Source organism: Monodon monoceros, unplaced genomic scaffold (genome assembly GCF_005190385.1).
Source record: "Monodon monoceros isolate NGI ecotype Baffin Bay Population unplaced genomic scaffold, NGI_Narwhal_1 Super_Scaffold_14, whole genome shotgun sequence".
Lineage (NCBI taxonomy): Eukaryota > Metazoa > Chordata > Mammalia > Artiodactyla > Monodontidae > Monodon > Monodon monoceros.
Window position 1 is genome coordinate 48747094 of NW_021703770.1, and position 21162 is coordinate 48768255.

The following is a 21162-nucleotide window of genomic DNA, read 5'->3' on the forward strand; positions in this document are numbered from 1 at the left end:
AACAAAACAAAACAAACACATAAGAGTCTTCTTTATGTAACGGGAACTGGATATTCATAGGTGAGTTCTTTGACATTCAGTGAACATTGGAATCTGTCTATGGTACTTATTATTTTGGCTCTTCTCTCCTCAATTAACAAGAAAAAATAAAAGCAAAGGCAGTGCAGTCTTCTGTGCCGACTGACCAGGGCCCAGATACCTAGGAACCCTTGCTGTGGGGAGCAATACAAGAGGCTTGTTAGGAAGAACAACCTCCTTGGTGCCCGCTTGGGAAGGAGCACTGGGCTGCGCAGGCGCCAACCTCCTCATCTCCACCAACCCAAAGAAGTCTGAGTTCACATCATCAGTCAGTGTCTTTGGTGGAACAAGAGTTCAAGACGCTGTTGTCCACTGATCTTAATCAGCACTCAGAGCGTTCTCGTGCCAACCATGGTGCTTTTCCAGGGGTGGCTACTTACAATGGTGTAATGTTAGAATAGATGCTCAAGGATTATCCCATGTGTAGCCTTTTGCTGTGTCCTGTCAACCACACTGAGAAATTTGTGACAAAGCAGAGTTCTGGGATGGGACTGCAATGGGATACTCTGGGGTGGCTAAGAATGGGAACTATCATTTCCTTCATCTGAGAGGTCAAATAAGCTTTAATTTTCATGTCAATGTGTAATAATTGATGGTGGCTGCTGGGAACAACATGTTAACAAGAATTATAAAACCTATTTAGGTCTCAGGGTGTAACAGTGCTGTAATTAACCTATGTCTGCGATAGAAATAGGAAGTGAAAGGAGAAGAATGGTCTCCAAATATGTATTTACCAACTTTGTGCTAATAGAAGGCACAGAAATTTGCTCAAACTTACAAAAGGAATAAAGAGGTATAAAGTCTGCAGTGAAACCTAGATTTCTAGACATACACCAATGTGTACAAATAATAATGTATACCTAATGTGACATATATAATAATAGCCAATATTCTGAATCTGACACACTACTTAAGCCTTTTGATACATTTAGTCCTCACAACCTCCCTGTGAAGTTGATACCGTTATCATATGTATTTTATACATAGGAAACAGAGTCAGAGAGGGATCGAGTAATTTACCCAAGATCTATTAACCTAGAAAGTCATAGAGCAGGATGATAAATCAAGCAGTCTGATTAAGACTTTCAGTTCTTCATATGATAGTGTACCTTTACCATTTTCCTATATGTTATTTTTTGGTCATTAGAGGAGGTCAAATTCACCTCAAAGCTGTAGAGAGCCAGCTCCTGTGGTGGAATTTGCTACAATGGATTCCATTTCTCTGGAGTAAAAAAAAAAAAAAAAAAAAAAAAGCTTTTCCCTTTATTTCCTGTGATACCTTTTTCAAGGGCTTTCATGTCCAATTGAAATCTCTGCTTAGGGCTCTCATCAGGCCCCCTGGTACATTCTATTTGCAGTTACCACCATCTGCGCTCCTGACTCTAGGAACAAGTTAATGGATGGCTGTGGTATCAACCAAGAATCTCAGTGGCAGTTTTGACATTCACAGTTATGACTTTTGCCACCTTGGAAATTGAGGCTGCAGGGCTCATCTCCCTTGGACAGGCGTAATGTTCTTTCATAACTTTACCGGGAGGCTTGAGCCATGGCAAGAGGAATGGAGGTGAAGAATAAAGAGGAATCTCCTGATAAGAAAGATCATTAACCATTGGCAGATTCCCCCCGGGGGCCTTGAAACTCTTTCTCCAGCTGGGAGTAGAGCTAGGGGTAGGGATGGTAGCTTTTTGGCCAAGGCAGAGTAGAGTGTCTCAGCCCTGCTCTGTTATGATTCCACAGTCAACCTCATCATAACTTACATTACAAGGGAATGCACACAACTCTGGATGTTTCTATTAAGATAAGAAAAATGATTTTCTGAAAAGAGATACTTTCAAACTCAATTATTTTCACGTTGGAAGATTTGCCCATCTCAGTTCCAACCCTATGTAGTGAAGGGATGTAAATTTAAGAAAAACTAGCAAGTGGCTGCTCAGCTGTCTCTTTCAATTGTCTTCTTTAGTCACTTGCTAATAGCTGTTAAATCTTACAGAGAAACTGTACATCTGCCAAGAGCACAGACGAGGGAGGCCAGTAATCAGTCACAGAGTTATCCAGCTTCCCATCTCAATCCTCAGCCCTGCTCTTTGCAGAATTCTAATGTCATTTATCTTTTTTCCTCCATTTTAAATGAAGCTATCAGAGCCAATACATTTCTGGGAGGTCTTTTGATTGCCATCACAATAAGTTGTTCAGAGTGTGAATGGTGCTAAATGACATAACACATGTATTTGTGGGGCCACCCCAGTAGGTTGAGATGAGCAGTCGACTTTTGTCCTCACCTGCCTCCCCTGCCCACCACCCCGCCTCCCTCCAGTCCACACTGCTCACCTGTGCCCCACATTCTCACACCCATTTTGGTCCCAGGTGCAACCTCACCCCTCTCCTCTGCCCTGTCTTAGTCAAACACTTGAAGTTCATTTAGTCTAACTTGTAGCTAATGTCTGATACAGGCTTGGAAACAATAACTCATGTTTGCATGTGTTGCTTAACTGTGTTTCTGCTCTTCCCAGTGACAAACTTGTCTGGCAGATAATCTCCTGCCTGAGTTCCTGTCTTGGTAACCTCGGGCCCTCTCAGACACAGCTCTCCATCCTTCTGGTTTAGAAAAAATTCTGCCTCTTAATGTCAGAATTTAATGACCTCCACGGTCACATGCTGACAAAATTGTGTGATGCAAATTGTTTGCCTGGGCTACTCAACATTACATCCTCTTGGATTGTATTGAAAGTTCCACCTGACTGGCTAGGCTGTGTTTTAGGGCAGGGATTCATGATAGTGTCCCTCTAACTCTACAGCTATGGCTGTCTTACAAAAGCATGGTTTTATAATTCCAGGTCCCAGACTCTCCTAGGCTGTTCCCTAAGTTAACTGTGCAGGATCTAGCCATGACCCCAAACCTGATGGATACAGTTTTGTTAAAGAGTGCAATGGTTTCCACAATGCTGAGTCCACTGGTGAATTATTAGTTTAAAATGACCTTTGAAGGACTGACCCAGTTGATTTTTTCTTCCCGAAAATATTTTCTCCTCTGGGTTTCATACAACTTAGTGTAACTATCTTAGTAGTTGTTTCTTTTGAGTCTCCTTTGCTAGTTCCTGACTCCAAATATTAGTGTGTTCCAGAGCCCACTTCTTGGAATTCTTCTCTTTTCTATCTTTAATTATTCCTTTGGTGCTTGCTCTCATCCAGTCTCATGGCTTTGAGTACCATCTACATACTGATGACTCACAGATGTGGACACCCAGTCCAGACCTCCCACTGAACTCCCGATTGGGTATTCATCTGTCTACTTGACATCTTCACTTGGATGCCTAACAGATATCTCAACCTTAGTAAGTCCAAAAGCTACACTTCTAATCTCTACCACCTACCTTGGCCTACTGTAACCTCTGCTGTGAGTGTTCCTTGGCTCACTCAGCTGCAACTTCATATGTCCAGATGCTCAGTACAAAATCCTTGGAGACATCTATGGTAGACAGTCTGGTCATCATCAGTTTCTTCTCTCCAGCCATCAAAAGGTGAAGTCTGTGCTCCTCATCTTACATATGGACTGGCCTTGTGACTTGCTTTGATGAATAGAATATGTGACAGATGTGACATTGTACAATTTCCAAAGCAGATTTTACAAGGATAGGCAGCATCTTCTTCCTTCTTGAGCTAAGTCACTATGTGAAATTCTGACTAATCTGAGCCCACTGTGCTGTGATAAAGTCTAAGCTTACTGCAGAGCAAAACCATGTGGAGAAAGATGCTTGGCCACCACAGCTGTTCTAGCCATCCCCAGCTGATGTACCAGATATGTAAGTGTAGAAGCCATCTTGGACCCCACACAGAACAGAACCACTCAACTGAGCCCAGCTCAGATTGCTGGATATGACAAATAATACACTTTTTAAGCCAGCAAATTTTACGTAGCAGTGGAAAATAATATCCTTGACTCTGTACTTTCTCTTACAGTCCACATTCAATCTGTCAGTAAGTCTGTTGGCTCTGCTTTCAAAATATATCCATAACATAACCATTGTTTTCATCTCAGATGCTACCACTTCATCTGAGTCACCAAAATCTCCTGCCTGTTTTCCCATGTTCCTCCCTCGTTCTTTTATAACCTGTTCTCAACATAAAGCTAAAGTGACCCTTTAAAATTTAAGTCCTGTCATGGTACTCCTTTGCTTAAAACCTTCCAAAGACCCTCGTTTTCACTCAGAGTAAAAGCCAAAGAACTGCAATGGTCTACAAGGCTTTACATGACTTGGTGCCCCCCATTAAATCTCTACCATTTGCTTGGGGAAAATTGGCCTCCTTCCTTTTTCTTAACCACATGGGTATGTTTTTGCTTTAGGGCCTTCATGCTGCTAGTTGCTCTTCACAGGACATTTTTCTCCCAGGTAAAACCTTATCTGCTTATCACCTCCTTCAAATCTTTGCTCAAATGTTACCTTCTCAGCTAGGTCTTCATGGACCACCCTATTGTAAATTGCAACACTTATCCCCTTCCCACTCCTTTATACCTCTTTCCTTGCTTTACGTTTTCTTTAACACCTACCTTCTAACTTATGGTTAATTCCATTGTTTATTTTTGTTTATTATCACTTACCTCACACTTGAAGACCAGGTCAGGGATTCTTACACATTTGGTTAGCTGATATGTTCTCAGTTCCCAGAACAAACTCCAGTAGGTGTTTTGTTAATTACTTGGTGAATGATTGTATCAGTGAATCTTTGTTTCCTTCTCCTCCATTAAACCCACTAAGTGTCTCTAATATAGGTCTGAATTTGGTCAATCCCTGAATCAGCTCTGTTTATAGAGGTTTAGAGATAAGTCATTCTTCGAGGCTTTGAGATTGTGTGGTCCATTCAAAATTGCTGGGATCAGAAATTCTTCTCTAAGTCTCCATCATTCTACCATATACTCTTAGGGCTGACCCCATGTGAAATTCTTATTTTGTCTTTCATCTCTCTCTGACTCTCTCTCTCTCTCTCTCTCTCTCTCTCTCTCTATCATTTTGAGTTGTGGCTAACATTTGGTTTCTCTCTTGGCTCCTAATAAATTCTAGTGGTGCTATCTCAAGATCCATCATGGAGACCAGCTGACTGGGTTGTGCAGTTGCCTTCCCAGACTTTTTCAGTCAATATCCCAGGACTGGAGCTTTGTTCTCAATCTGGGTCTATGCCCAATAATCATAACTTGGTCACTGGATGACAACTCTCTCTGGCCAGGCTGAGTATACAATATCTGTCTGATAACTGCCTGCCCACAGTATTCTCATCTACACACAAAGCTATTTTTTCTTGTTTTTTATTTCTTCAGCATTATATTAAAAATAATATGTTTGATTTTTCAGTTAAAATGGATGTCTGGTATTACTTATTTCTTTCACAGTATCTTTATGTGTTTTTTTATGCCACATGTTTCAATTGTTTTACACTCAATTTAGTTTGTATTTTCAAATATTAATCATATAATATTTCTTTTCTTAACCCTCTAAACATGGGATGTGCTACATTGAGTGTAGGTAATAAAGAGTAAAAAAATGAGAAAAACAAAGTCTTCAGCAAATCAAGCAATTAGAAGTTACAGTTCTACTTAAGTTCTTCTAGAATTGTCACAATATCATAATAATGCCTTCACCCTGATGTTGTGGATAGTTTTAGTAAGAATAGCACTTAAGGTGCCTGTAACAGTTGCTAGGCAATCCAACTCAAAATGCTATTTCACACATGATTATCTGTATTTTGTGGGTCATCCTCTGCTTCCTTTTCAAACTTAGTTATTGGTTTGTGTATCATTTTCTTAAAAGTACATCCTGATACATTTACTGTACCCAGACTCATTATGACTAGCTGTCCTGCAGTGATAGATTCTCTCTGTTAAGAGTCAGGAACACAAAACCTCTACCTTCTCTTTCTGTCATGTACTACACACTGCACACTGAGGCTATAACCTGTGCTTTATTCAAAACTATTATGTTACTATTTGTAGCTCACTACACTATGCCCTTTTAAAGCAGCAGCAGCAGCAGCAAAGTGGCTGAAATACAGCTTTAACTACAAGGGGACAGTTATTGTCAGGCAAGCACCATTGTCTTACTACTGGCTCACTAATCTGTAGTCAGAAGAACTGCCATCCCCAGGCATTCATGATTAGTTATTTTATTGCACCACTTTAAGGGCTCATAAATTTTGACTTTTTTGTTTTTGAAGATCAGATGACTTCAGCTGCTCTCCCCCCTGCACCCTCCTCCTTCCACTCCTCTCTGCACTGTTCACTCCTAATCCTGCAGTTAGCCCTGGCAGGGAACACTTCTCCATGTAGGGCTGTTGGCCTGAGCTGAACTGTAAGACGAATGTTAATGAAGTTGCCCTTTTAGAAAATTAATATTTTAATAACCATGATGACTAAGAGTCTAGCTCTAAAGATGAAGGGCTGTATCTGTTTAACTGATTTTACACAACACTGAACACAAAATTCCTCATTCTTGCCTGTGTGAGTGCTTTTGTGTTTATCATCTACCACTGGTAAAATCTGCTTTTAAAATCTGTCTCTCTCTCTTTTGGGTTATAAGATTCTCATTAAAAAAAATTTGCATTAGGTACTAAAGTTGTAATAAAAATATTATCCATATCCTCACTGTCCAAAGACAATTACAACTAATATATTGACCTCTATTTTTTTCTCTGCATATATTTGTTTCATTTGTACATAGTTTTGTTTTTCTGTTTCTATAATACATACTGTTTATGTAATTAGATGCTATTATATATGCTGCGTATATAATTTTGCTTTTTTTTTTCTACTCATATCTTAAATCTTTTCTCTTGTAACTTGAATACCTTGTGAACACTCCATCTACTGGATGTGTCATATCAATTACTGCATAATATTTTGGTCGAATCAGATTACTCAATATTATAAATAAAACTGTAAAGAACATCTGGGAATAATTTCTTTTTTTTTACATTTTTAAATATTTGGGACTATTTACTTAGACATACATCCAGAAATGGAATTACTTAGTCAAAAGATATGAATATTTTAAGATACTGGATAGCATTTGAAGGAATAAAGACATAAACTTGATAATGAAACACCTACGCCTTACTTTACTCTCTGGATTAGAAAGTAAATAGCAGGATCCCAGAATGTTAGAAATGGGAATAAATTAAGAAATGATTTAATGATTCCTTCATGTTATTCTGAGAAAACTGGGCTTAAAAGAGGTTAGATTGCTTATAATTACATATGTGGCATGGGCAGGTAGTAGCAGACACAGGACGTGGTTGCAGGTTTCCAAACTTCCAATTCAGTGCACCTTCTAATGACCACTAATATGTTTTCAGACTGAGTAATTCTGAAACATAAGTGGAGATTTTGCTGGAGAGAAGATATTTCAGACAAATACTAAAGTGCAAACTATACAGCAACTCAGTTTCATTTGCAATGTAATGTTCTTAACTCAGAACAAGCTCCTTGTCCTTTGATTCCAACAAAGAATAAACATACATTAAATACATTTCAATACTTCAATTTGGAAGGATATCCCCCAGTGCTCTATTCTGATATTTAACAATACCAATAGGATGAATTATCAGTCGTGTCATCATTCCACTAGAAAGGAATTTTGAAAGTTTAATAGAGTCAATTAATTTCCAAAAGGATGAATTTTAGTTCAAAGAATTTATCATACACAGCTGACTGATAATCTGGTGAGACTATGTTGCCTTTTTTGCCCTCATCTGTCTAGATATCAAAAAAGGAAGCATTTGTTTTTTAGTACTTAACTCAGTCAGAAGAATTATTCTTGCAAAGACATCAAAAGTTTTATGTAATTTTTACAAGAAAATTGTGAACTATTTTCTAATGAATATATTTAAAGCCAATCAAAGTTTATAACAAACTTATAAACTTCACTTTTTTATTGTGCAGAACTTGCTTATAATTAAAACTTTAGAATAAATCTTTCTATAACTCAACATTTTCTATTACCTTAAAATTTGTGATATTTTCAAACTTTAATTGACCAGGGGAAAATACTCTTTTATAAAGTATTTTTTTATAAGATACTTTTTTATAAAGATGGTAGAATTAGTTAATTTTATAAAATAGCCATATGTGGTTTAAAAAAACAATGACATTGTAAAGGTGAGACAATATGATAGAGGAAAAAGAGCTATTTAATTTCTCACTAATCCAATCACGTCCATCTATATTATACATATTCATTTTATCCTCTCCTCTCTTCATTTTGTATGGGCTCAGACATTCTTCTACATCATGACACTTTTCTTCTTACTTTTTTTCCAGTAGTTAGAAAACAAGCAGTCAGTCTGGTCATAAAGCATCTTCCTATGTGTGATGGGAATGTTACAGAAGCCCTGGTGCTTCAGAGGAGCAGTCAGTGAAGCAGTACAAAGGTTAACTTCTGGGGCAGGAGTGTAATAAAAGGAGCTTTCCATCAGTCTAACACAAGCCAGTCTTTAATTATCACTCTCAATTGTACTTTAAAAAATTGATACAAAAACCTAAGAACTTAAAACTAATACTTCCTCTTGAAAATAAGGGAAGAGATTTCCCTCCCCTCCTTTTGAGCATTTACTTTAAAAAACTTGTCATTGTAAGGACTTTCTTTTTTCTTTGAAATGTATATAAATCATTTTGAAGATTAGATAGGGCTTTATGACCTAGGCGTGTCTATTCTCTAGGACCCAGGAGCCATCTCTTTGAAATTTAAGTATCAAGGGAGATAGAATGCCTATCTCCCCATTTCTGTGGGAAGGTAGGAGTCTAATTTAGGTGTTCCAAGGTGTGAAACTACTACCTGTCACAAAGATATGAGAAGGTTAATTTTCCTCTGGATAAATCCAACTACCAATTGGTTAACACAGATGGTCACCCTAATTACCTGGTGAATTTACAATGAACTATGCATGATGAATGGTGCTGTCAGGCCTCTTACTTGAGGAATAGTTATGGTATATCCTGAGAACATGTATGAAATGGATTATAGCTGCTTCAGGATATAAAAGAGTGAGATTTCTTTCTGTCTTTGCAATCTCTTAGTGGATTACCTGTGATGAGTATGGCATTCTGAATTAATGCTTATTCAATAATAAGTATTTTCTTTCTCTACTAACTGTGCAGAGGATTTCTGGGTTTGGAGAAGATTTTGTTTTTAATTATAGTAAAAACAGTGTAAAGAGAGGGTACCACTCCCACAGTAAAAATTTTTTAAGCTTTAATTTGATTTGTTTAAAAATAGGACTTTAGACACATTTCAATTTTTTTCATGCTCCCTTCCATGTAATCTTGTAGAATAGGCAACATATTCTGGAATTTTTAATTTATGTATAGATTGAGAAGATGGAAATTATATGAGCCCTTTTGGGTAAAAGAGGAATAAACTAACTCTTCAAAAATAAACACAAACAACTTAGATTAGAAGCTCATGGCCTTAAACTCTCTACCAAGGGCTATCTTAAAATAACAGGTTATTGTAATGATCAAAAAAATAAAAGAATGAAAACATATGAAATCAGCACTGATAGTGAAGATACTCCATCTTGTGACCAAGCAAGATGTCTTTTGGAAGATAAAATCCTGAAAGCACCTTCCTGCAGGCAGGGAGCACTTCCCCAGTGACCCAGCCATGAGAGATGCTCACCATCCTCCTATGCTCTGGTGGAGACCAGAAGTGTTACTGTCAGTGCTCTAACTCTAATACCCCATCATGAAAGTATGAAAAACACAGAGTGAGGCACAGGGAATATATAACACAAATACAATAACACCTGAGTACTCTTGATGAGGAGGCTTTGATTCAACAGAAAACCCTGTTTTCACAAATGAAAGAAAGCAACTATTTCATGACAGGCAGGAGCTTCTAAAGTATGGTAAAACTACCAGCTAGAAGGAAAGAGTTGTGTGTCTTAATCTACACCTGCCAACTGTGAGGATGAGGTGAAATTGCAGCACTTTCTCTCTCATGCTAGGTTTATCATTCCTTTTCCATTTCTCCCAATTTCAGAGGAAGAATATTAAGTAAAAGGTCAAGAGGTCCCTGTATGAAAGGTCATAAACATCTAAGCATGGTCTTTTTTCTTCCAGTCTCTGGGACTGGGTAGACAAGAAAACCAAGAGCTCAGCCCTCTCCTCCCAGCATGCAGCTATGTGGGTAATTTGAGCTAGCCATTTGGGGGCATCACTCTTTCTGAGTTTCATGCAGTTTGTCCCAGGATGGTAAACTGCTTTGGGAGAAGCAGAAAGAAAGACTGTGTGGCTTGTTGTACTGCAGTTTATCCTTGGCTTTTGTTGAGAGGCTTCATAATAAAACTCCCATTAGTTTAAAAATATTGCGTGTGTGTGTGTGTGTGTGTGTGTGTGTGTGTGTGCATGTGTATGTGTATTGTATAACTGCTACTGAGGGTGGTATCTACTATGCTGTTTAAATGATTTCATATGCGATTAATAATTCTCTCAGAAGAGAGAATTAGGGAAAAAATAGTTTCTCATCACAGATTGGAGTACTCTCTTTTAATAGATGATTACATAAATTATCATGTACCCCCTTTTTGCATTGACTGCTAGGAATCTCATGGATAAGTTTGATGCCCAATTTTAATACCTTATTATTACATACATTTTCTAAGTATAATTTGCCTGATCCTACCCACCTGCCCCACTCCTAACTCATATCTCGTTCTTGGCTCTTACCTCTTCTTAAAAGTTGTTGTATCATTTGGCTTCCTTTGATTTTATCATAAATTGCCTCAAATCAAACAAATAGAACTGTAATGTTTCAAAAAGCCCCAGAGATGAATTCTCTGCATCAAGGACTGTACCATCCAGTCTTCTTATACAAGTACCATGTTCTTTCTATATGCAAGAAAATATTCATGGATATTTATGCATTAAGAACATAACAGAAGACTGCAAATAGGTCATCCTTTAACCTAGCAAAGAATTGCCTGCAGCAGAACTATTTAATGGGTATTGTGTCAGCATTTCTTTTACACATTTCACATTAAAAGGTTTATAAATTGCATTCACTTAGTATTGAAATACGAGGTATATACTATAAGTAAGTGTAATTCTTTTTTTTTTAAAGTCTCCTCTTTAGGCAGTTATAAGAAACATTAAGCTATTTAGTTAACTGTGCAAATTTTAGCAACATTATCATAGCTCACAGCTCATTTTAAATAACTTCTTAAAATAATTTATTATAGACCTTTTCTTTGAATCATCATAATAATGAGAATAACTAAAATGTGGAAAACATCTGTAACAGTTCCAGGCTCCTTAAACACATGTCGTCTTTCAGGAAACTTTTCTTCTTCCTTTATGCAGCTGGAAAAGCTAAGGAATAAGAGATCCAATTCGAACCACTGGTGAAGCTTTGCCAGTTTTAGGATCCAGGCCACTTAACCCTCTCTTCATCAAGCATATGCACAATTCTGAAGCATCCACAAAGTGAGTGTTTGGAACCTTTTCTGCTTCAGCAGCATTTTATGTTTGTTTGGGAAGTGTGAATTAAAGAGAAGACACCCTCAGTTACCCAGATATATGGATGTTCAGCTTTGAGTTTTAGAAGTAGGCACTGCTTTGTGTGTTTCTCTTGTGGATATTGGCAACTACACTTTTCATGATAGTAAGTTCGTTGCCCAGGAAAGATTGGATCAGGAGCAAAAAGAGATCGTAGTTGCTACACAGACCCAGCAACAACTGAATTTTAAGTTGAACCTTGTAGGCATGTCAATGTTGGGCTTGTATACATTTCAGGACAGGATGCATTAGTGCAGGGGGTAGGAATACATTTCCCTGTCCTCCTCACAGTCCGTTTAAAAACCACAGAGCCCATTCCTAGACAGCTTCCTGAGTGGGCTCACCTGACTATGCAGGTGAAATGGAAGCCTTTACCAGTGCAAAGGGAGGCACTGACACTAGAAGGATTAAACTTCTGAAAGTGAATTTTCCTTGACATTATAAAAGAAGATGTAAAATAAATAAAATAATCAATAGTGAATTGATAAACCTTTCTCAGCAAACAGAGCAAGTTAATGCAGTGGAGATGTCTGGGTCATTTTTCCTCCATAATGATGTTTGATATTTAGCATTAGCTGAAATTAGCTTCTATTGCTTTCATTTCCATTGTCAAGGTTCTATGAGACATTGTGGGTCACCCGAGGGTCCCCCTTTCCCATGATGTGCCAGAGTTACCATGAAGGATGAAAATAGAACTCATGTAGGTCAAGTGGTAAACAAATTACCAGAGATATTTTGCTGTAGAGTCACCTTGCTCGGTTCACACTCTGAAAGTTTTTTGATCATTGACATTCCTATAATGTAACCTGCATTCATGGCTATCACCTCTAAGTGTGGTGATCTTAAAATGGTAATACTATAGGTTACCCTGTGACAATCTTAAGGAGTCTTAAAGGTACTTGCACTGGCAATCCTGATTCCCATGGCCATCTCTGTGAGGTGAGAAGGTTGCTTTGAAAATCAGCTGTATACAACAATAAAACCATGTTTGGGAATAATGTCTAGTAATATCCATGAAATGAGTGGGATGAAACTTGAAGTTTTATGTGTCTTACTGAGCTGTGCTCCCGGTGACCCAGAGGGCTTCCTCTTGGTGTTAAAACCTGTGCTGTTCAGCTCTGATAAATAATATCTGTGTGGTCTGGTTGTCAGCTTTACTCACATCAGAGGGGAAAGGTCTGTCTCCTTTGCAAGCAGAAGCAAAACCATCATACAGTTATTCTTATTTAGCAATTGTTTAGCATTAATTGGAACTTGGCATGCTGGGAAACTCACTTTATTTCACAGCACCATAGACACTGTGTAATGTACAAAGCACATTTGAAGCAGCAATTTATTAAAAGTTACAATATTCTTTCTAGAGAATGGATTTGCTATTCACCATTAGGACTAGATCCAGTATTTATGGAATGTTCACAAATGATTCATTATGTGTCATTTACAAATAGCCTCTAATAGGAGACATTTTCATTATAAGTGCTATTTTAATGAATTGTCTGTCTCTATGGATTCATGTGCAAGACTGCAACTTACTTCCTTCCACCAACCCCAAACATGACCCTGCTGCTGCTCATCATGCCTTTCCTATTTCTTCGGCAGAATCATGTGATCATTCCCCTAGAAACCTTGGACATATCTGTGACTCTCACTCAAACCCCATTTCCAGTCACTCATCATATTAAAATGGCTCCTTGTTGCCTGCAGAATAAAAGCCAAATGTCCTTAGTCTGATAAGCAGCCAGCTAAGGATGCTGACAGCCTGAGCCACCATAGCATGGTGGTCCGAGTGGTCTATCCTAGCTCTCGCCATAAGATGCTCATCTTCATCTCTGTGTCTGTGTCCCTGCAAATGTTCTCTGGCTGGCATGCCCTTCTTCCCGTTTGTCTGAAGAGTGAATGCCTGTGTTCAGAAGTTGCTCGAGAGGCATCCAGACTTTTCACTCCCTGTCCACCAGGCAGAATCTATAACTCTCTCACTTATTTCCTTATAGAAATGTATGCATACTTCATTTATATTCCTTATATATATGTATATCTACCTCATGGATAAGATATTAATATATTAAAGCTTTACTCAGGTTTTTAAAAATTGTGTCTTCTATGTGTACCATGTTAACTTAACACATGACAAAATCTTAGTGAAGGTTGTTTGACTAAACTGAAAATCCTGTTAAAAGAAGTAACAAATCAAAGCAATGCCTCAGTGAATATTCTATGTAAATACTACTTTGTGGTTGATGATGCAGGTAAAATGGACAGAAGTGAAGAAGAAAGTCTGATAGCAGATCACTGACATCCCTAATAGTGTAAATAGATATAGAGACATAGTAGTTTAGGGCACAAGGTAGATCAGAGGTTACCTATAACCATAAAATTAGTTTACGTTTATTTTATTATGCTCTGTCCTTGTCCTTCAGCCTTGGCATTTTCTGTGCCATTTGTCTAGAAGAACAGCCACCTTAGTGCTTAGACCATAGTAGACTCACAATAAATATGTCTTGTATGAAAGAATGAATGAATGAACAAATGAAATCGTTCCAGCTCTTTCATTTTACAGATAAGGAAACAGACCCAAAGATGTAAAAAATAGGAAAGCAGAAATCACCTCTTTTCAAGCTGCTACTATATTCCCCACAATGAGCTAAGTGCTTTCATCTCAATTATTCCATTTTACAGTATCAAGAAAAATTATACAACTATTATGTTAGATAAAGAACTTGAAGCTCAAAACCTTTGCCCTATGATCACACAGATTGGTGGTAACTCTTGTTCTTATACTATGTACAGTGTGCAGGCTTTCTTTTGCCACCTGCTCTCATGATAATCATGGACAGAAACATAATTGATTATTGGTTTTGGTGGGCAGGATCTCTGTTTTTTAGGATCTGCATTGTTTAGATGGTAGCAGTAAATACAGGGAGTTGTGATCAAGTGGCAAGGTCTTTAGAGTTGAAAGCTGAAAAACAGTGTTCAGTTCCTAATCTTGTTACCTTTCTTCGGGCAAATCCTTTATTGCCTTGGAAACTTAGTTTTCTCATCTATAAAGCAAGGCAAATAATACCAACCCTGTGGAGTTCTGTGGTGAACAGATGAATAATGACTATGAAAACACATTTTGTCTACATAAAAGTAAAGTATTATTATTATTAAGCTTATGTAAGAATGAGGGCACGTGTATGAAAGGGCTTTCTCGGCTGCACATTCACTCTCTTTTGTTCCCTCTGTTATCGTTTTGCAATTTCATAACATCCCAGACTTCTTTTGTGTAAACAGATGAAAATAGGATAAATAAATATTTCCCCACTAATATGATTTGTATACAATATATCAGATTTAAATAAACTTCTGCTTCTAATTCTTCTGAATTCACAATTCAGCAAAACTTAGTAATAGAGAAATAACAGTTAAAAAGGCATTTGTTTCCTGTCATAAGCTTCTATTCTTGTAAGAAAATCAAAACACTCCAAGCACAGGGAAAATATGAAAATTAACATCATCACACAGACACTGGTAGCTCTTTGATGAGAATAAAAGCCACTGACAGCTTCTTCTGGTAATAATTGAAATTATGATTTTTCAAACGTTCTGCATTAGCTGCAGCTCTATGCGTAAATTTTAAAATCAATCTGATCAAAAATTATTTGCATTTCTCAGTTTTTTAAACATTGTCTTTTACCTCAAACAAGGTACAGAAAGCATCCTTTGCCTTTTGTTGATGACTTCATCTCTGACCTTTAACATAAATACTGTCTTATGACCAATTATCAACAATTGTTTAGTCCTGTAGCTTTCCCATTTTATGTAAAAATTTTTATTAAAATTAAATAAATGTACACAGCCAAAGTGAAAACAGCAATTAAGATATATTTCCAATGTATTTCTTAAGATCTCTGATGGTCATACATTCGAGAATCCTGGGACATTAGGCTTGAAAAGGACCTTAGAACTCATCTAGTTCTGACCCTTTTATTTTATAGCTCGAGAAATGAAGCTGTGAGTGGCTGAAAAGGAGATTTTCTAATTTTCTGAGAACAAAGACAAGGAAACAGCTCCAAACTATCTTTTGAGCACTCTTCTTGCTCTACTATATCAGAATATAATCAATTTCAATATGTATAACTCAATTCTCCTTTATCCAAATGACATCAGGAAAAAGGGGGCCTTGCTCAGCACTTACATTAGCTTTTTGGATGCAGACACTGACAGAATGAAGATTATGTATCTGGGACAGGACCAAATAAATTGGATGATAGGAGATCTCAATAGCCTGGAACAATTGGCTAAGTCTAACAAAAGGGAATTTAACAGAGAGAGATGCAAAGTCAGCACTTAGATTACAAAAATCAATGGCAAAACTACATGAAGTGGGACATATGGCTTAGTGGCAGAGCACTATTTTTTTTTTTAAGTGGCCGTTTTTAAAGGAACCAAAATTTCCATGAGTTTAATCTTTACGTCTTCTCCAAATCAACTGAATTTTCCATAACCTAATAGAAGTATATATAGAACAATAAAGATGCTAAGTATAGTCTACTCCGTCTACCTGGAATTGAGATTATAGGCATACACACTGATAAACTGGGGCATGTAGAGGAGAAATATCAGAGTGTTAAGTTGACTCAGAGGAACTGTTAATGGAACTGTTAATGCCTCTCTAGAAGTGAGAAGGATTGCATTTGTTTTTTGGTGAAATGGAAATGAAATGGAAATGAAATGATGAAATGAACATGTCATTTGTAAAAAAGAGGCTGAATGATCTGTTGGAAAGAACTCAGGGCATGGCATCAGAAAGCATGAGTTTGAGTATTGGCACCATCACTTATCAGTGGTGTGACCTAGGAAAGATCTCTAAGAAACTGCATATCAGGCTCTTGATCTGTAAGACGAGAGTGGCAATATCTACATTGCAGGATTGCTGTGAAAATTAAATTAAATTAAATAGCATATGTAAAATATGTGTAGTACATGGCATGCAGTAGTTAACAAATATTAACCTTTCCACCACTTGTTAGGTAGAGTCATGAGAGGTTTTTATTAGATTTTATTAGAGGAATATCTTGTAGAAGGGCTGTTTAAGCAAAGATGAAAAGGTTAGGTAAGGTCGCTGCCAATGCTGCTTGATATATTTATATGTTGGCCACCAGCATTTTGTTGTACTTTATGCCAGTTAGAATTGCTCTTCAAAATATTTGATTCCTTATAGGTTATATTGCCTTTTAAAGTTGCAAGAATTTTTCACTACTACATATCATAAAATAATGCTTGCTTACTTACCTATAAAGTGCAGAAAGGGGCCTCTTATTTCCAGGTTTTGGTCTGTATGGTTTGGGTTCTCCTGCCATGTTGATATCTGAAAGCATAAAATAAAATAGTTCTGATTAAGAAAATATTAAACCTTTTGAGAAAGGTAAATCATAAAGTATTTTTATTTTTGTCATTTGTCTATGCAAATGTTATATGCCATTCATTCATTCACAGGTATTTATTGAGCAACTCCTCTAGGCCAGGCACTGTTTGAGATACATCATGCACCAAACAGGGTAGATCCATGCCCTCGTGGGACTTATCTTCTATGGGGAGGGGGCTTGAGAGATAGCTATTAAACCACAAACATAACAAATAAGAAAGCTGTGTAACATATCTGAAGGTGAAAAGTACTATGAAAAAAATGTTGAAGAAGGTGGGGGATCAGGAATTCTTACTAAAAATAGGAAGAGTGAGAGACAGAGAGAGAGATTGAGATATCTTACTGATTTGGAGTTTTGCCAGGAACGTCTCAGTTTGTATAGACATTTTCGTGGAATAAAGCTTTGTTCCTAAGAGGAATTGTTATATTTTCTTTGGTGATATCTTCTCCGAGTGTTAGAAGGGTGGAACTGTAAAGCATACCAGCTTTACTGAGGAAACAACAAAATGCACTCAGCAACTGGAATGTGCAGTTACAGAGTTCTGGCGTGATCAGAAGGAATAAAGAGCACATCTCTTGTCTTCATGAACTAAAACTATAATAAAGTCTCTAAGATAAGACAAGAAGATGCTTAAGTACATGACAAAAGAGTATTTTCAAATAATTGACCAATCCTAATCTTAAAAAAAATGTGTAAAACTGTTATGAGGTTGGGTGGTAAAGGCTTGGGAAATGACATAAACAATTTGATTTAATAAAATTAAAATTTTAAGAGGATGATAAAAAAAGAAAATCTAAAGGAGGTGAACTTCAAGAAAACTTTGAAAGAAGTGAGGGACATTATTCTGACAGAAAAGAAAGGCAAAGTTCTATTTCTTGTACAGGGGACTAAATATGCTGTCGGGGGATGGATGAGCCACCCATCAGTAAAACCAACTAAAATGTCTAGATGAAATACAATGTCATCTCTTTTTAATTTAATTTTTATTGGTGTATAGTTGATTTACAATGTTATGTTAGTTTCTGCTGTACAGTAAAATGAATCAATTATACATATATACATATCCACTCTTTTTGGATTCTATTCCCATATGGGTCATTATAGAGTACTGAGTAGAGTTCCCTGTGCTATACAGTAGGTTCTTGTTAGTCATCTTTAACATTAAAGGATAGGAAACATATGCTCATCTAATTCAACATCCATATGTGGGAAAATCCTTAACTAAGAAGAGAAGGAGGGCTTCCCTGGTGGCGCAGTGGTTGAGAGTCCGCCTGCTGATGCAGGGGCGTGCCCCCGGTCCGGGAAGATCCCACATGCTGCGGAGCGGCTGGGCCCGTGAGCCATGGCCACTGAGCCTGCGCGTCCGAAGCCTGTGCTCCGCAACGGGAGAGGCCACAACAGTGAGAGGCCCACATACCGCAAAAAAAAAAAAAAGGAAGAGAAGGAAACTTCTTTCACCTCCCAAAGAGTATCTATATAAAATCCATAGTAAATAGCATACTTAATAGTAAGACACAGGGCACATTTTCTTTAGGATCAAGGGATTTAAAAGCCACATAGCACAGGGAGATCAGCCAGGTGCTTTATGTCCACCTAGAGGGGTGGGATAGGGAGGGTGGGAGGGAGACACAAGAGGGAGGAGATATGGGGATATATGTACACATATAGCTGATTCACTTTGTTATACAGCAGAAACTAACACACCATTGTAAAGCAATTATACTCCAATAAAGATGTTAAAAAATAAAAAAAGGCATTCACTATCACCAACTCTATATAACATTGTACTGGATATTGTAGTCAGTGAAGTAAGACAGGAAAACAACATCAGAAATGGGAAAGAAGAAATGAAACTGTCATAATTGCTGGTAATATGTGGGTCCACATAAAAACTCCAAAGCATCCACAAATTACTACAATTAGTAAGAGAGTTTAGTAAGTTTGTTGGAGTTAAAGCCAATATACAAAATTTAATTGCATACCGCTACGTAGCAATACATATATAAATATATAATTTGCCATTTATGTAGCATAAAAATAAAGTAACTAAGGGTAAATACATTATAAAATTTTAAAGATGCTTATGGAGAAAATTATAGAACTGTTTATGGGGATTTTACAGTTACCTTACATAAAAAGAGAAATTGGAAGACTTGATATAATAAATATTTAATTTCTTCCCAAGTTGATTTATTGATTCTATGTATTTTCAATAAAATCCCCAAATACTCTTTTTGTGTCTGTGTGGAATTTGACAAGTTGATTCTAAAATTTATATGATAGAGCAAAACATCAAAATAGCCATGATATACATAAGAAAAAAAATTGGCAAACTTACCTTATCAAGATTTATTTTTAAGCTGTAGTGATTAAGACTACAGTTTTGGTACAAAGAAAATGAACAAATGGAACTGAGTACAGAACCCCCCAACTGACATACACATATATGGATACTTGAATTATGATAAAGCTGGCACAGCAGATGAAGGGGTAAAAGCTAGGCTGCAACAACACATATGAAATTGGACCTCTAACTTACATCACACAGAAAAATAAATTACTTATTGGATTAAAAACCTAAATGTGAGAGGCAAAAATATAAAACTTTTAGGAGGAAATATAGTAGAATATATTTATGAGATCAGAGTATGGAAGGATAATCTTAAACAAGACATAAAAAGCACTAGCCTTAGACTATAGGAATGATAAATTCTACTACATTAAAATTAAGAATTTCTGCCCATCCAAAGTCACATAAGAAAATGAAAAGAAAAGGCACAAATTGGATGAAGGAATCCTTGACAAAGGATTTGTTTTCGGAATATATATTCATTCATCTAATAGGAAACAGAGACAAACCACCAAATAGGAAATTGGGCAAAAACTAGTAAGGACACTTTACAGAAGGAGAAATATGAATGCTGAATAAACACATGAAAAGACTCTCAATCTCAGTAGTAATGGTAAGTGCAAATGAAAACACTATGATGTACAACTGATACCCATTGGATTTACAACAATTTACAAAGTCTGACAATATCATGAGTTGGTGAGGTTTTGGTGAGCAGCTCACACATGTATACATTGCAGGTATAAACATAAATTAGTACAACTATTTTGGAAAATAATTTGATAGTTTATAATAAACTTAAAATGCTCAAACCCTATGAACCAGGAGGCATGCCCCTATAGAAACTCTTGAATGTGTGTACCTTAAGACAAGTACAAGAATGTTTATTGCAGTACAGTAAAATAGAAAAAAATCATGGAAAAACACAAATATCCATTGGCAGGTAACTGGGTAAATGAATTTTGATATATTTACACAATGGAATACTATACAACAGAAGAGAGAGAGAAAGAGAGAGAGAGAGAGAGAGAAACTTAGAGCCATTGGCAACAATACTGATGCATTGATGAATCTCAAGGAATGTGACACTGAGCAAAAAATAATATCATGGAAAAACTGACAGACTGAGTCCTTTTATGCTAATAAAAATACAAATTTAACAATATGCTGCATAGGAATGAAAATACAGGTAATAAAACTAAGAAAAGAAAGCAGAAATAAGCAATGAATTCAAGATGAAAGTTACCTCTAAAGGGGCAGATAAGGGTGTGGGACTTGGGAAGGACATCTGAGGGACTTCGAAATTAATCATAATGTACTATTTCTTAAACCGGATAGTAGGAAAGTAAGTTTACAGTATAGCATCATTTTGTATAACAAATACATTACAAATTTTATTGTATATAAATATATATATATACATAAATTATATACACACATTTAATTTTTATTTGTATATTTAAATTCAATATATATACACAATTTTTTAATTTGATAGTAACTGATAAAGAATTACAAAAATATTGGTAACAAAGATGGTAAGGTGTGTGTTGATAAATATTCAGATCAGAGCCAGTGGATTTTTGTGAACAAGGGTTTCAGCAGAGATTGTGAGTGGGAAACTAGAAGAAAAGAAGAGCAGTTGGGAGGATGGATTAGTGGATGTGAGAAGATTGTTAGAGACTCCAATTAGAACTTTACATCTGATTTGAGTGGGAAATTATTTTGGATTCTGAGTTGAGGACAGTCCTGAGAATGAATTATAAAGACACTGACTCTTGTATAAT

The 21162-nt window shown here is 36.7% G+C and overlaps 1 protein-coding gene across 10 annotated transcripts in view; it reads right to left on the reverse strand.

The window, feature by feature from the left end:
• Positions 1–21162, reverse strand: part of RALYL (RALY RNA binding protein like) — an 829152-nt gene that overhangs the window by 175699 nt on the left and 632291 nt on the right. For all 10 annotated transcript variants that reach the window (XM_029223116.1, XM_029223111.1, XM_029223110.1 and 7 more), the window contains one exon: positions 16892–16967. In XM_029223116.1, the coding sequence (XP_029078949.1) occupies positions 16892–16959 (68 nt within the window). In that variant the 5' untranslated portion in view covers positions 16960–16967. The remainder of the gene's footprint in view (positions 1–16891; positions 16968–21162) is intronic.